Here is a 13080-nt window from a genome sequence, read left to right on the forward strand (position 1 = left end):
TTGTAATATGTATATTCTGCACAATACTGGAATATACCCCCAATGCTGTATTTAAAAGTCAGTAATGAATGGGCTATATGCAAAAATATAACACAAGAAAATATGATGCAGAGATCCATTCCCAACAGACCAGGAGAAGAAATGGATCTTAGTTAGGAAAAAAGAGAAGGCAAAATAATAAACTTAAATTCCATGTGGATCTCTTACATGTAGCTGGAGATGAGCTAATTGATATGTCAGTAGAAGAGACTTTTACATGACCAGCAAGAGACTGCCCCCATCAGAAAGGAACAATAAACAGTATTATATGGTGTGGAAAAAAATCTGAATGGAATTTCAAGAAGGTTCTTTGATGCCTCTGTATACAATTTCAGGGAACTCTTAAAGGTCTGATTATGTAGCTCAATGATTTGACTAAATATATTAGTGAAAAATAAAAGCCCTCCACATTTAAATTTAAAAAATGTATTCAGATGAAAAGAAAAGATGTTCTTTAGTTTTACTCTGATCATATTGACTTGGGCTTTCTTTATTTTAAGCACCAGTCATGAACGCATTAGATAGTGGGCAGAAAGCCTTTGACCCTTGTTCCTCAAAGGTCAATATTATGGCTACCGGAATTTTAATTTGCATAAGAGGGTAATCTACTGTATGGGTTTGAATGAAGGAGCTATGCTGCTGTTTCTAGGGGAGAAAGACAAATCAATCATTCTGCTGTTAAAATTCAAAGTGTGTGCTGGTTCAGTTTCCACCTCCTGCCTCTAGAACATTCAAGCCAGACTCACAACAACCTGTTCTGTGTGTTGCACAGAAAACTTCCCGTCCTTTACATAACTGTGCAGTTAAACCATTCTCCTTATTTACATCTATGGCCTGTGTTATATTGGAGATCAAAATACATAATCATAACGGTCCTGCCTGGACCTCAATCCATGAAGTCTCAGGACATGTAGCTTAATAAGTATTATACACTTTGAGCATCTAGTCATATATTTATTGAAGAGGGGAGGGCTAGTGCCACCCCCAGAGACCCTAGATCTGCCGCTGTAGCAAATATGTTCACTCTCTTGTCCTTTAGGAGGCAGGTTAAATTAGACCCGAAAGGAATGTGATAGGTTCAGTGACCACACTTAACGTGGCTGGAATTTTAACAGGGTTACTTATCGACATCTTCAAGCACAGCTGAAACCAAATATGACTTGGCCGGCTAAGGAGTTAGGGTCGCAGAACTTGTTTCCCTACAGCCTCTGCCCTTGGAGATAATGGAGGCTATATGCACAAGCTAGGTTTCATCCAGTAAACAGGAGACAAAAACTAGCAGGAAGCTCCTTTTCTTATGCTTAAAACTAGCACTTTCCTTTTCAGGATAGTTTCAAAACCCTGAGGACTGCCTGACATATCACAACTGACCCTGTTCATCCTAAACATACTTTTTTCTTCCCTTGCTTGTTGATGCAGCTGATTGCCAGTTAGCAATATGCTGCGTTGTTTCATAGGCCAGATTTCTGAAAGACCTTTGACCCCAGGGCTTTGCCTTTCTAAATCTTTGTCCAAGTAGCCACAGTTTGCCTTCTTCAATGGAAGCCAAACATTCCATAATCACAGAATCTGGGTTGTTAAAATGTTCTCAAATAGTATCCATTAAAATGACTCAAGAAACAGAATGTTTTCATCTGGCTTGATATGGGGAGGGAAGTGTTGTTGTCAAACATGAACAGATGAGAAAGTTGGGAGACTTCCGCAGTTGATTTAAGGCAAGTTCATGACTTGTTATTAAGTTAACATTGATTTAACATGAACTCCACTTTTAATACTAGTAAATATCTGACCTCCAAAGACCAAGTTCTTCCGACTCTCATGCATTTGATTACAGACTGCTGTTAAGAGGTGATTAGCACTTGAAACTTGCATTGGCTTTAATGGGATTTGCACATCTGCTCAGCACTTCTCAGGAGGAGCCTTATGTTAGAAGAATGTCTGTTCTCCAGGATGGAAAGTAGCAGCACTGCAACCATTTGCAGTGGCGGAGATGTGAAACCAGTAAAAGCCAGACCTAAACATTGCTTTGAAAATTGCAGACATACATTTCTGCCTAGCTACCTGTGCTATTGCAACTAATCACATTTGCCACCCGATGCCTTCGAATTTTTTTTTCCCATATAGGGCAAAGCTTTGTTATCTATGATACCCCTCTGTGATAACTTGGCAAATGCTGTCTTTTAATGGCAACCACTTAAATATTGTTCTAATTTTTAAATCCACATATTATTAAAGTAGGGCTTGATCCTGTGAGGTGCTGAGCATCTTCATGGGAGTTGAGGGTGCTCAGCACCTTGAAAGATCAAACTGTCAATGATTTGGGTGAGTGTGCATATATATGAAAAAAATAAAATATTACCGTTCATCTTTAAGGGCCAGTTTCTGCCACCCTTTCTCACATTAAATAAGCACCTTATCTGACAAGTGGTCTTAGTGATTTCAGGGAGATTATTCACAGAGTAAGGTACTAATCAGTGCGAGTAGGGGGCAGCTTGGGGTCAAAAATGATTCAAGAACAACTGATAAAATTGCCAATTATATATTGCACAATGAAATTTGAATATTTTCTATTACCTGTAGGCCTATTCTAATCATATAATCGTGCTATAACACACACAAGAAAGAAATACTATGCAGCCAATGGAAGTTTCCCAGCTGTTGCCTCTTGATGCTTGTTTCTTAATCAGTGGTCTGTTTGATTATCTTGAACAGTATGGCAAGCAATCTGTCTCTGTCCTCTGCCCACTTCCCAGATGATTTTAATGACCTTGTGCATTACAAATGAGAATCACATCTGCTGCTTGACTCTCTCTCTCGTGGCCTTTGAGTGAGGACTGCCATTTTCCATACAGATATATCTCAGTGATTGTGCATATTTTCCCGTAGATTTAGAACATATTCTAGGAACTGCATCTTTTAAATTGTGCATGTTTCCTTCTCTTGTTTGCTAGCACAATGATGCCATACCTGTTCTTTGATAGATATGGCCTGAGGTTTCTTTATTAATACTTAATACTTCACACCCTTAATCCACAGAGCTTAAATTTGCTTTACAAAGGTAGATAAGGATTATTAGAGAAAAGGAAATAATATTTAAATGAATTAAATAAATTCTGAATTAAAATCTCATCTGGGTCTCTCAGTCTTAACTAGATCTGCTGTCTTACACTGTAATCTCTTTAGGAAACCATCTCCATCAGTGTCTCATGCTGTGCTAAGTGCATCAGCTCTTAAATAACCACCGAGTCCCATTTTACAGATGGGGAAATTGAGAGGCTTGCACAAGGTCACATAGTGACTCAATGGTAGAGCTGGGGAGAGAACCTTAGTCTGACTCCCAGATCAATCCAATAGACAAAAGCCCTGCTGTTTGCTGCCACTTCCTTTCCTGCCTACCTAATACTGAGAAATGGTTTAAAAAATTCAAAAGTTTATGTACTGTGACAGGGTCGGGCCAGATGGCTACAGGATAGTCATAGAAAACAGATATATTAGCCCCAGGTTAAGCAGGTCCCTTTCCCCTGGGTAATGTGACAGGGAAGTTTCTAGAACAATCAGGAACCTTCTGGAAACAATTAAGACAGGCTGATTAGAACACCTGCAGCCAATCAAGAAGCTGCAAGAATCAATTAAGGCAGGCTAATCAGGGCACCTGGGTTTAAAAAGGAGCTCACTTCGATTTGTGGTGCGCGTGTGAGGAGCTGGGAGCAAGAGGCGCTAGGAGCTGAGAGTGAGAACGCGGACTGCTGGAGAACTGAGGAGTATAAGCATTATCAGACACCAGGAGGAAGATCCTGTGGTGAGGATAAAGAAGGTGTTGGGAGGAGGCCATGGGGAAGTAGCCCAGGGAGTTGTAGCTGTCGCACAGCTGTTCCAGGAGGCACTCTAGACAGCTACATTCCACAGGACCCTGGGCTAGAACCCGGAGTAGAGGGCGGGCCCGGGTTCCCCCCAAATCCTCCCAACTCCTGGTCAGACCTGGACGGTGGGTTCACGAAAACGGCCAAACTGAGGGCTGCTGTGAATCTCCAAGGCGAGCAAATCCGCCAATAAGCACAAGACCCACCAAGGTAGAGGAGGAACTTTGCCACAGTACCCAGGAATGTTTTCCATGGTAAGATATAGGTAATGATAATATATGAGACATTTGCCAAAAATAGTTCCTGTGCTAATGAATGTGCTTCCACCCTGAAACAACCAACGTATGTGTTACTAACTTTACCTTTTGATTTTGTGAATCACTTTAGAGCTGTCTGACTGCCTAGCACTCTGGCTGACACCAGAACCGAACTGAATGCATGAGAGATGGTAGATCATGCGTCACATCGTCATTGCTTATTATTGCCCACACTGGATATATCTTGTTTCTTTCAGATGACCTGGTGCACATGTTTTCATGGTGCTGTACTAGCAGTTAATGGTGCAAGGGGAACATGTCTACAAAACACTGAAAATACTTTACATTAACAAGAAAGCCTTTTTCTATCGTGTTACAGAATGACAACAGGCCAGTTGGCAATCTATGCCTGCATGGAGGGAATACAATGAGCAGGATAAATTAATGTACTGACCATATTCTCTAAGATGATGATACTGGATATTACTGTAAAAACAAACTGCTGCACGTTTACTTATATCTACAAATGAGCAATAAAGCAATGTGTTTTACCCACTATTAACTTTAAGTGATCTTTCTGGTGTGCATGCTTACCTGCTCGAACACCTTCATAGAAGTCATGGCCACTCTGAAAGACAAAGAAACATGTAAAACAATACATTCCATTTCACCCCTTTTCATTGGGGGCTCCTTGCTTTTGCATCAAGTCCATGCTACCCAAGCCTCTACCCAACTTCCCTTCCACTGCACTCGTCTTTTTCTCTTACTCTTATTACACTGCTCTGGATGTTCTCACCTAACTGCTCCCTTCTCTCTTTCCTTAATTCTGGCTTTTGCACCTTCTTTCATGCTACACTCTATGTTTGGAACAACCTTCTGAGTCAATCCACCAAGTGCTCTCCTCCCATCCAAAATCTTCCTATACTGATCCATCTTACTACCTTAGCTCCAAACCTCCTCTAACATTTGAACTGCTGTCCTATGCACTGTGGCTGACTGAATTATGGTCACATCATCCTCCCAAGGCACATCTCATTGATTTTCCATTGTATGGGAGTTCCACACAATGGGGGCTTACAGGATTGGTCTTTAGACTGTAAACTCCTCAAGGCAGAGCCCTTGTCTTCATTGGTTTTTGATGTACTATGCATGCTTATCACACTTTTCAGTTAAATAATTATGTTCTATCAAATCTTGATCACATTTTATTAGAAATGGAGTGACAGTACTCATTTGAGGAAAGGAGTAACAATATTTTCAGTATGAATGAGGCATGCCACACATTTCCAAGGTCTATCTTAAACAAAACTATCCATTCAAAAATAATATTTTTATGTCATTTAATATTTTATATGACAAAAAGTGACTAAATGAACAAAGCAGGCTTCCGGTCAGGAATCTTACAGGGTTTCAGTCAGACAACTAGGCTGCTGCGCCAGAACTACTTCACCAAGCTACGTACTGAACGCGACTTATTGTTTAATTCTCCAGGTTGTAGCTTCACCATATGTTTCTTCGTAAACCACTGTCCCGCCTATAACCTTGTTTTGCTGGCTACCTTTCCTTCCAGTTGCACAAGCAGGCATACAAATGGCAACTGTCATTTTGAACAAAGACACCACTAAGATACTGACAGTTATATATTTGTCAGCTATATTTGTTGATATAATTAGTATGGAATTGCAAAAGTGGGCAACCAGCTTATTATGTCTGGAAGGGGCAAATGTACCATATTTTTTTCTTACCATGCATGCCTGGCTCAGTCTGTATTCCATAGTTAATACATCTTGCAAGTTCATGGAAGCGCCTTCTCTAAGCTGTCTCAAAGTCATTTTTAAGGACGTAGGTGACATTTTATTAATTGTCTGTGGAAGACATTAAACTTCATTTTTTCTCTATTAGATTTTTGGTTAAATGGTTTTCAAAAATGAAGACAAAAGGTTATTTTATTACAGGTGTAACAATATAAAACAACACTTGGCAATAGTCTAGCACTTCCATCCTCCTAAGCTTAACTGCCCGATCCTCTCCACCTCTACGTAACCCACCTCTGCCATGCTGTGTTATGAAATCATGTTAATTTGCCCAAAAATCTCTGTTATTCCCCCTTCCCTAAGCTCTTATCTATGGCATATAAAAATAGCACTGAAATCCCATTGATCTCTAGCAGGCTTCCAAGTGGCCTCAAAATTGCCCCTGCTGTTTCTTAATCTTTTATTTTTCTCTTGTGCATTGTTTCTCAGTACTACAGCCCCTCTTTCAATGGAGAACAGAAGTCTATCCTGTGAAGACAGGGCTCAGGCACTAAACCAGCAACCTACTCCACACAAGGACCCCTGTGCCCAGGCAGACGCTCATTGTTATCTGAGTTCTATGCAGGCACATATTCCACCCCCAAGGAGTAGTTTGCAGGACTGGGGCTCAAATCTCGACTAATTTGATTTGTCAGTGGACTTCTTGATTCATACAAGGGTAAATTAGAGCAGAATTTGGCCTTTTATATCAGTTCAGTATGAACTATTACACATTTAAGAATTACAGGCACAAGTTAAAAAAACTTCTAAAATTCTGATCATTATTTGCATCATCTACAGCTACAAGAGATCTTGCAGGTAAGCTATGGATACAGTATTTAAGTTTCGTTTAGTGCAATGATCAGAATAATTTGGGAATATGTGAGTTGGCCCAACATTTGAGTTTAAAAACATGCATTTCTCCTTATACTTATTTGTAAAGACCAGATAATTGGTATGCACTACTGCCACTAAAAAAAAAGATAGTGTCTTTTTAATTTAAATAAAAAATAATTGCCAGAAGCCTATCACTCATGAATAACTTTCAATTAAAAAAGGAGTACTTGTGGCACCTTAGAGACTAACCAATTTATTTGAGCATAAGCTTTCGTGAGCTACAGCTCACTTCACGAAAGCTTATGCTCAAATAAATTTGTTAGTCTAAGGTGCCACAAGTACTCCTTTTCTTTTTGCGAATACAGACTAACACAGCTGCTACTCTGAAACCTTTCAATTAAAAACAGACCACGTGCCAGATGGATGAAAAAACATAGTTAAGGAATTAGAACTGAGCTCCAAAAATTTCCTTAGAGAAAGGAATGTAAACAAGAATTCTATTTTTTAATTATGACAAATAGGTGATTAATAAGAACATAAGAACGGCCATTCTGGGTCAGACCAATGGTCCATCTAGCCCAGTATTCTGTCTTCCAACAGCGGCCAATGCCAGGAGCTTCAGAGGGAATGAACAGAACAGGTCATCATCAAGCGATCCATCCCCTGTTGCCCATTCCCAGCTTCTGACAAACAGAGGCTAGCGACACCATCCTGGCTAATAACCATTGATGGACCTATCCTCCATTAATTTATCTAGTTCTTTTTTGAACCCTGTTATAATCTTGGCCTTCACAACTTCCTCTGGCAAAGAGTTCCACAGGTTGACTGTATTTTTTTAAATCTTAAAACTGAAGGATTTTATGTAAGCATGAATAAATGATCCACACCATTCATACCACAATAGTGTTCTCTGATTTACAAAAGATTGTTTATTACTACAATGGGAAGTGGCAGATGGTAAGATTTACCTATTCATATTATCAATGAGGATATTAAACTCTTAACCCACAGACTGAAATAGCAGATTTCCAGTCATTAACACCAAGGAATTTTCTGCTCCTCACTGCTCTGATTTCTCATTCTCTCTCCCTCCAGATGACAGCCCCTAGAGAGTAATAACCTTGTTTGCCTGTTTACTTATGTCTATGAACTCAACTGCTGTGCAAGCAGTAGATCCTATAATTGTAACTAGTGATTCAAGTTTTATCACAGTTTTGCATGTATCCATCAGCTGGTTTGAAAATAGAGCTCGGGGAAATAGTTTGGAAAAAATACATCCTGGCTTGAACTGATAACTTTCATAATTCCATTAATTATCACAGACCCATAGCTGCTTTTTTGTACTTTAGCTCCTCTACCTCCCTCCCTCACCCACCCCGACTGCAATTTGCTGCTCTTCAGACCTGTTCAGCGATTCCTAATAAAGCCGCCTTAATTTCCCTTTTTCCCCTTAATTTCCTTTTCTCTTCCTGGCGCCATTTCCACATAGGGCCCTTTACCCCTTTGCTCAGTGGCAAACTCTTGTGTGATCTGGAAATCTTTGCTGGGACCAGACCAGATGTTATATTCAAAATTCTGGGCACCTATGAGCTTCCCTGGGTGAAATATGCACAGTGCACCGTGGGGCACCACTGATCAAGGGGAGTACTGAAGCAGGAAAGATTTGAAAACAGCAGTTTACTAAGCTAATGCACACAGAGGCTGCCAAAGAGGCTGGAGGTGGAGAGAGCATTGCTATAAATCGTGCAGGGAATCAAGGAAAGGGAAAGAAAAAGAAGCACAAAAGGTGAGTGTAATGCAGAAAAAAGGAGTCACCAATATATCTATAAATGAACTGATAGTATAAGAGGAAGATCATGTCTAGGGAACAAGATCAAAGAGGAACAAGTTGCATTATGAGGGAGAAATAAGAGAGGCAGATAAGGAAGGGTGTTGCCACTCATTCCATTTTTTAAGGATCATCTTTATTTCAGTGTAGGAGTCCTGCATACTGCAAGTTGGATTTGCAACACCATTAAACATCAGGACTTTATCATCGTACGGTGAGGGAACTAAGGGTAAGGAATGGAGTCCTCCCAAAAATAACAACTGGAATAGCAGCATTGCTCCCTTTCAGTCACACAATATAGGTTGCTAAGAAAGTTTCTCATATGCACCATAGCATCCAGTTTCTGGGAAGAAGAGGGTTGTTTGTTTGTTTGTTTGAGAAGAGTGACAGAAGTAGCCCTTTCCCCTCAACTGTAAGGGAGGAAGAAACAAAAGGGTTATTTACAGAGATGAAGAGTTAATTATGTCCTGCAGGGAGAATTGGGAGTGAAAAACCTTACTATATTAAGAGAAACAGGTGACAAAGCTGGGATCCAGAAAGGAACTTAGGTATTGCAACACTGAGGGTCACAGTGCCTAGGAAGTCACAGGAATAACACTGAAATCCACACGGCCAAATTAGGCGCTTAGGCTCCCTAGACAATGAATGGGGAGAGACGGGCACCTTAGAATGCACTCCACAAAGCCAGCACACTAGGTGAGGCTCTGCCTAAGCTAGCCAACGAAATGCCAACGAGAAGAGTGTGTGCTCAGCCCCGCCCCTATGTCAGAGGGCTGCTGCAGTCCAGGCTCCAGGGAGGTGCCTATGTCATCTTAGCGATCCACAAATGGGAACCGGCTGTCTGGAATCAGGCACCTAAGCTGTGTTTGAGCAAGAGAATTAGGCGCCTGCCTCCCTACACATAAAACAACCAGAGGAGGTGGTGGAGCAGCTGCTGCTGCCACCTTATAATTTTTAGCCTCCTCTGGCAGAGGGGGAAATTGAACCTGGGTCTCTTACTTCCCAGGCGAGTGCTCTAACCACTTGGCTAAAAGTTGTGGGAGAGCACGCTCCCACACATCAATTCTGAATGGACCTGCTCTAGTAGGCACGTGCAGAGCCCCCCACAAGATGGGCTCTACAGGCAACTCAGCTGCTGAATGCCTGTCTTCTCCTGGTTTGTGACTCACTCTGGGCTTAGGCAGGAGATAGGTGTCCAGATACCTAAGGGGGCAACAGTGCATGTGCTCAGCGGCAGAAACATGGGCATGGAGGGAACTTTTATTCTGAAAAACGTAGGCACCGAGTTTAGGCACCTACAGGGCTTGGCAGGAGTTTTGGATCACAGTGGAGCCACTGGGATTAAGGTGCCTAAACCTGATACTTAGGCACCTAGATCTGGGTATAAATAAATAGGGCCTAAGTACCTTTGTGGATCCCACCCAGAGTGTTTGATTAATCTGAGGTTTCCCGTGTTAACTCATTTTAAGTTTAATTGAGCTCAAGGAATCAAGGCTACTCTCCCCTGTATGAATGAGTAATATGTAGCACTTTCTTTCTTCAAACTATTCAACTTTTTCCAAGCTCTTTCTACCCCCAAGTAAACGCCATACTGCTGTATCAGGAAAACATAATCTTTGCTGGGTTTCTAAGCCTAAAAAGGAAAGTACTGGTGTCTAATGTGGCACTTCTCCTTAGAATAGAGAGGAGACACTCATTACTGGCTTGCTAAAAGAGAGACCAGTCAACTCTATTAATCTGAGATGAACTCATAAGGTTTCTTTTGGTTGAACTAAGAATGATAAGGAAAAAAAACAAAACAAAAGGAAAATGCTGCACTATCCAGCAGAGTAAAGGAAAACAATTTAAAGGGAACTGTATGGCTACAATTTTCTGTTGGCCCATCAGGAATTGCTCTTCTGAAATTCTGACGGGACCTCTGGTAATTTGGGTGCAAGAAGCTTCAAGTTTTGGGGAGGGCTGTGTGTGTTTTCTTTTCTGCTTTTATTATTAGCTTGTTACTGTAATCCAATAGGATCTCGTGATGTGGTATATCTCAATCCTGGCTCTGAAAGGGTTAATGTGGGTCTGAAAGGCCAATTAACTCATCTGGCTGCACCTGCAGGGTGGGTCAGGCACTGGGTGATGACTATATAGAAAGGAAGCACAGATGAGAAGGAGGCTGCAGGGAGAGTGGGAAAGCATACTTCAGTTCCTTGTTTGGTGTGAGAGACTGGGTGGGTCACAGATGAAGTTTAGGGGGAGAGTTAGCTCTGGAATCCTCTGCTGAGTAACAAAGGCTGACAAGAGACAGCAGAGATACAGAGAAGCCAGTGGGGTGGAGCAAGCTCAGGTGGTGAACCCTGATAAGGGGGCAGGACCTGGACTTCCAAGAAGAAAGCCTTGGATGGTGCTCAGCTGAGGAATGGAGATGGATCAAAGGTCAAGTCTGAGGAGGGGAGAAGTGGGTTATGTTTGTACTATTAGTTTAGGATTTTATTGGGGAATTCCAGAGTAGAGCCCTGTGAGTTCTCGCCCTGAAAAAAAGGGTGACCCTAGAGAGGGTGTGAGGAAAAGGCCTAAAAAGAGACAACAAGAGAAAGAAGTCCAGGGAGGTAGTAGAAAGAAGTATGACGAAGCAGCCCTTGGCTTCTAATTATAGGGTCCCTGGACTGGAACCCTGTGTAGCGGGTGGACCTGGGTACCCCAACCAGCTGCCAGTGGAGTTGGTGGTGGGAGGCCACTCATGAGAAGGGAATATGGACAACTGAAAACCTGAGAGAAATGTGTGGGGTCCCTGGGCCCCAAGTCAGGCTGAATTCCTTTGATGCACTTTGTCACCCTGTAAAGGGTAAGACTAAAGCATGATTTGTCCAGAGGGCTGAGTCACAAGAAGAGTCAGACCACTGGCATGCCGTAGCCAGCATGAGCAGAGGGTACTATAGAGGACATGAAAGGGTGCACCAACAGAGTCCAGCCTTCACAGATCCATACATTAATGGAGGGAATTCCTGAATCCAGAGCGTTGTGCCTCCTTTATCCCTCTCACACATCTAAGTATTTGAACTTTCACAAGTTGGTGTTTGTCTCCTAACTTGACTTTTTTAAAAAAAGCAATCACCCTAATTTTGACAAGGGGTCCCCATAGCCTGTAAGACAAGTTTATAGGACACTAAAGTGTTTCAAAACATCTTTTAGAGGGAGCAATGTTGGTCGTGAGGTGTTGCTACAGTGCAATACCACTTTATGAACGTCATGACAACACAACACCACTCTCTCATGATGCTGAGGTAAGTTTGTCCTGAAGGACATTTTAAAAAATATCAATTGGCTACAATCAAATGACCGCTCTGACAGTTTTCAGGTTTTGTCATCACTTCTTGATATTGTAGCTCAGTTGCATAGTGGCCTCATTAAGAGTGCCCATTCGACCATATTCTGATTCAGGAAAGCAGCGGTATTGTATGTCAGGACTGCACTGGCAAGAGCTGGATAGCCAGCAGAGCAACTGCCTGCAGTATACCTGGATCACAGCCAGTGCTATTCGTTCCACTTTATTAACACTAAAACAACTCGCATATCAAAGGCCTAATACTTCCAGAATAATATATTCTGCATTTGACTTTCAGTAATGCCTATGGAATAACCATACCCTGCCCACGATACACCATAATAGCTACACATTAATAGATTCTGAGGCCAGAAGGGACCACTGTGATCACGTAATCTGACCTGTCATATAATACAGGCTTTAGAACTCACCCAAAATTATTCCGAGAGCATCTCTCTTAGAAAAACATCCAATCTTGATTTTTAAAATGGTCATTGATGGAGAATCCACCACAACCCTTATTGTTCCAATGGTTATTACTCTCACTATTAAAAATGTGGGGGGAGTTCTACGGCCTTTGATGTTTGAATAAGTTTAATTATATGTTTGCCAGATTAAAGACACCATTATCAAATATTTGTTCTCCTGGGAGGTACTTACAGACTTTGATCAAGTCACCCTTTAATCTTCTCTTTATTGCGCTAATAGACTCAAGGAACTCAGCCTATCTCTGTAAGGCAGGTTTTCTAATCCTTTAATCATTCTCTTGGCTCTTCTCTGAACCCTCTCCAATTTTTCAATATCTTTCTTGAATTGTGGACACCAGCACTGGACAGAGTATTCCAGCAGTGCCCAATACAAAGGTAAAATAACCTTTAGTCCTACTTGAGATTTTCCTGTTTATGCACCCAAGGATCGAATTAGCCTTTTGGCCATAACGTTGCACTGGGAGGTCACATTCAGCTGACTATCCACCATGACCCCCAAATCTTTTTCAGAGTCATTGCTTCCCAGGATAGAGTCCCCCATCCTGAAAGTATGGCCGACATTCTTTGCTCCTAGAAGTACATTTACATTTGGCTGTATTAAAATGCATATTATTGGCTTGTCTCCAGCTTAAAGTGATCCAGATTACTCTGTAGCGCTGATCTGTCCT

The 13080-nt window shown here is 41.6% G+C and overlaps 2 protein-coding genes across 3 annotated transcripts in view; one reads left to right on the forward strand and one right to left on the reverse strand.

The window, feature by feature from the left end:
- Window positions 1-4681, forward strand: part of LOC311528556 (small membrane A-kinase anchor protein) — a 74659-nt gene extending 69978 nt beyond the window's left edge. Inside the window, exon 4 of the transcript XR_014713632.1 lies at window positions 4414-4681. The gene's annotated coding sequence lies outside the window, so the exon portion shown is untranslated. The remainder of the gene's footprint in view (window positions 1-4413) is intronic.
- The window catches only part of HIBCH (3-hydroxyisobutyryl-CoA hydrolase), an 88678-nt gene that overhangs the window by 3696 nt on the left and 71902 nt on the right, over window positions 1-13080 (reverse strand). Inside the window, exons 12-13 of one of the 2 annotated variants that reach the window (XM_084643729.1) lie at window positions 5902-6021; window positions 4751-4784 (exon numbers count right to left, since the gene is read on the reverse strand). In XM_084643729.1, coding sequence (XP_084499855.1) covers window positions 4751-4784; window positions 5902-6021 — 154 coding nt within the window. The remainder of the gene's footprint in view (window positions 1-4750; window positions 4785-5901; window positions 6022-13080) is intronic. The other variant, XM_084643730.1, reaches the window with a different exon arrangement.

Source organism: Lepidochelys olivacea (genome assembly GCF_965140295.1).
Source record: "Lepidochelys olivacea isolate rLepOli2 genome assembly, chromosome: 11".
NCBI lineage: Eukaryota > Metazoa > Chordata > Testudines > Cheloniidae > Lepidochelys > Lepidochelys olivacea.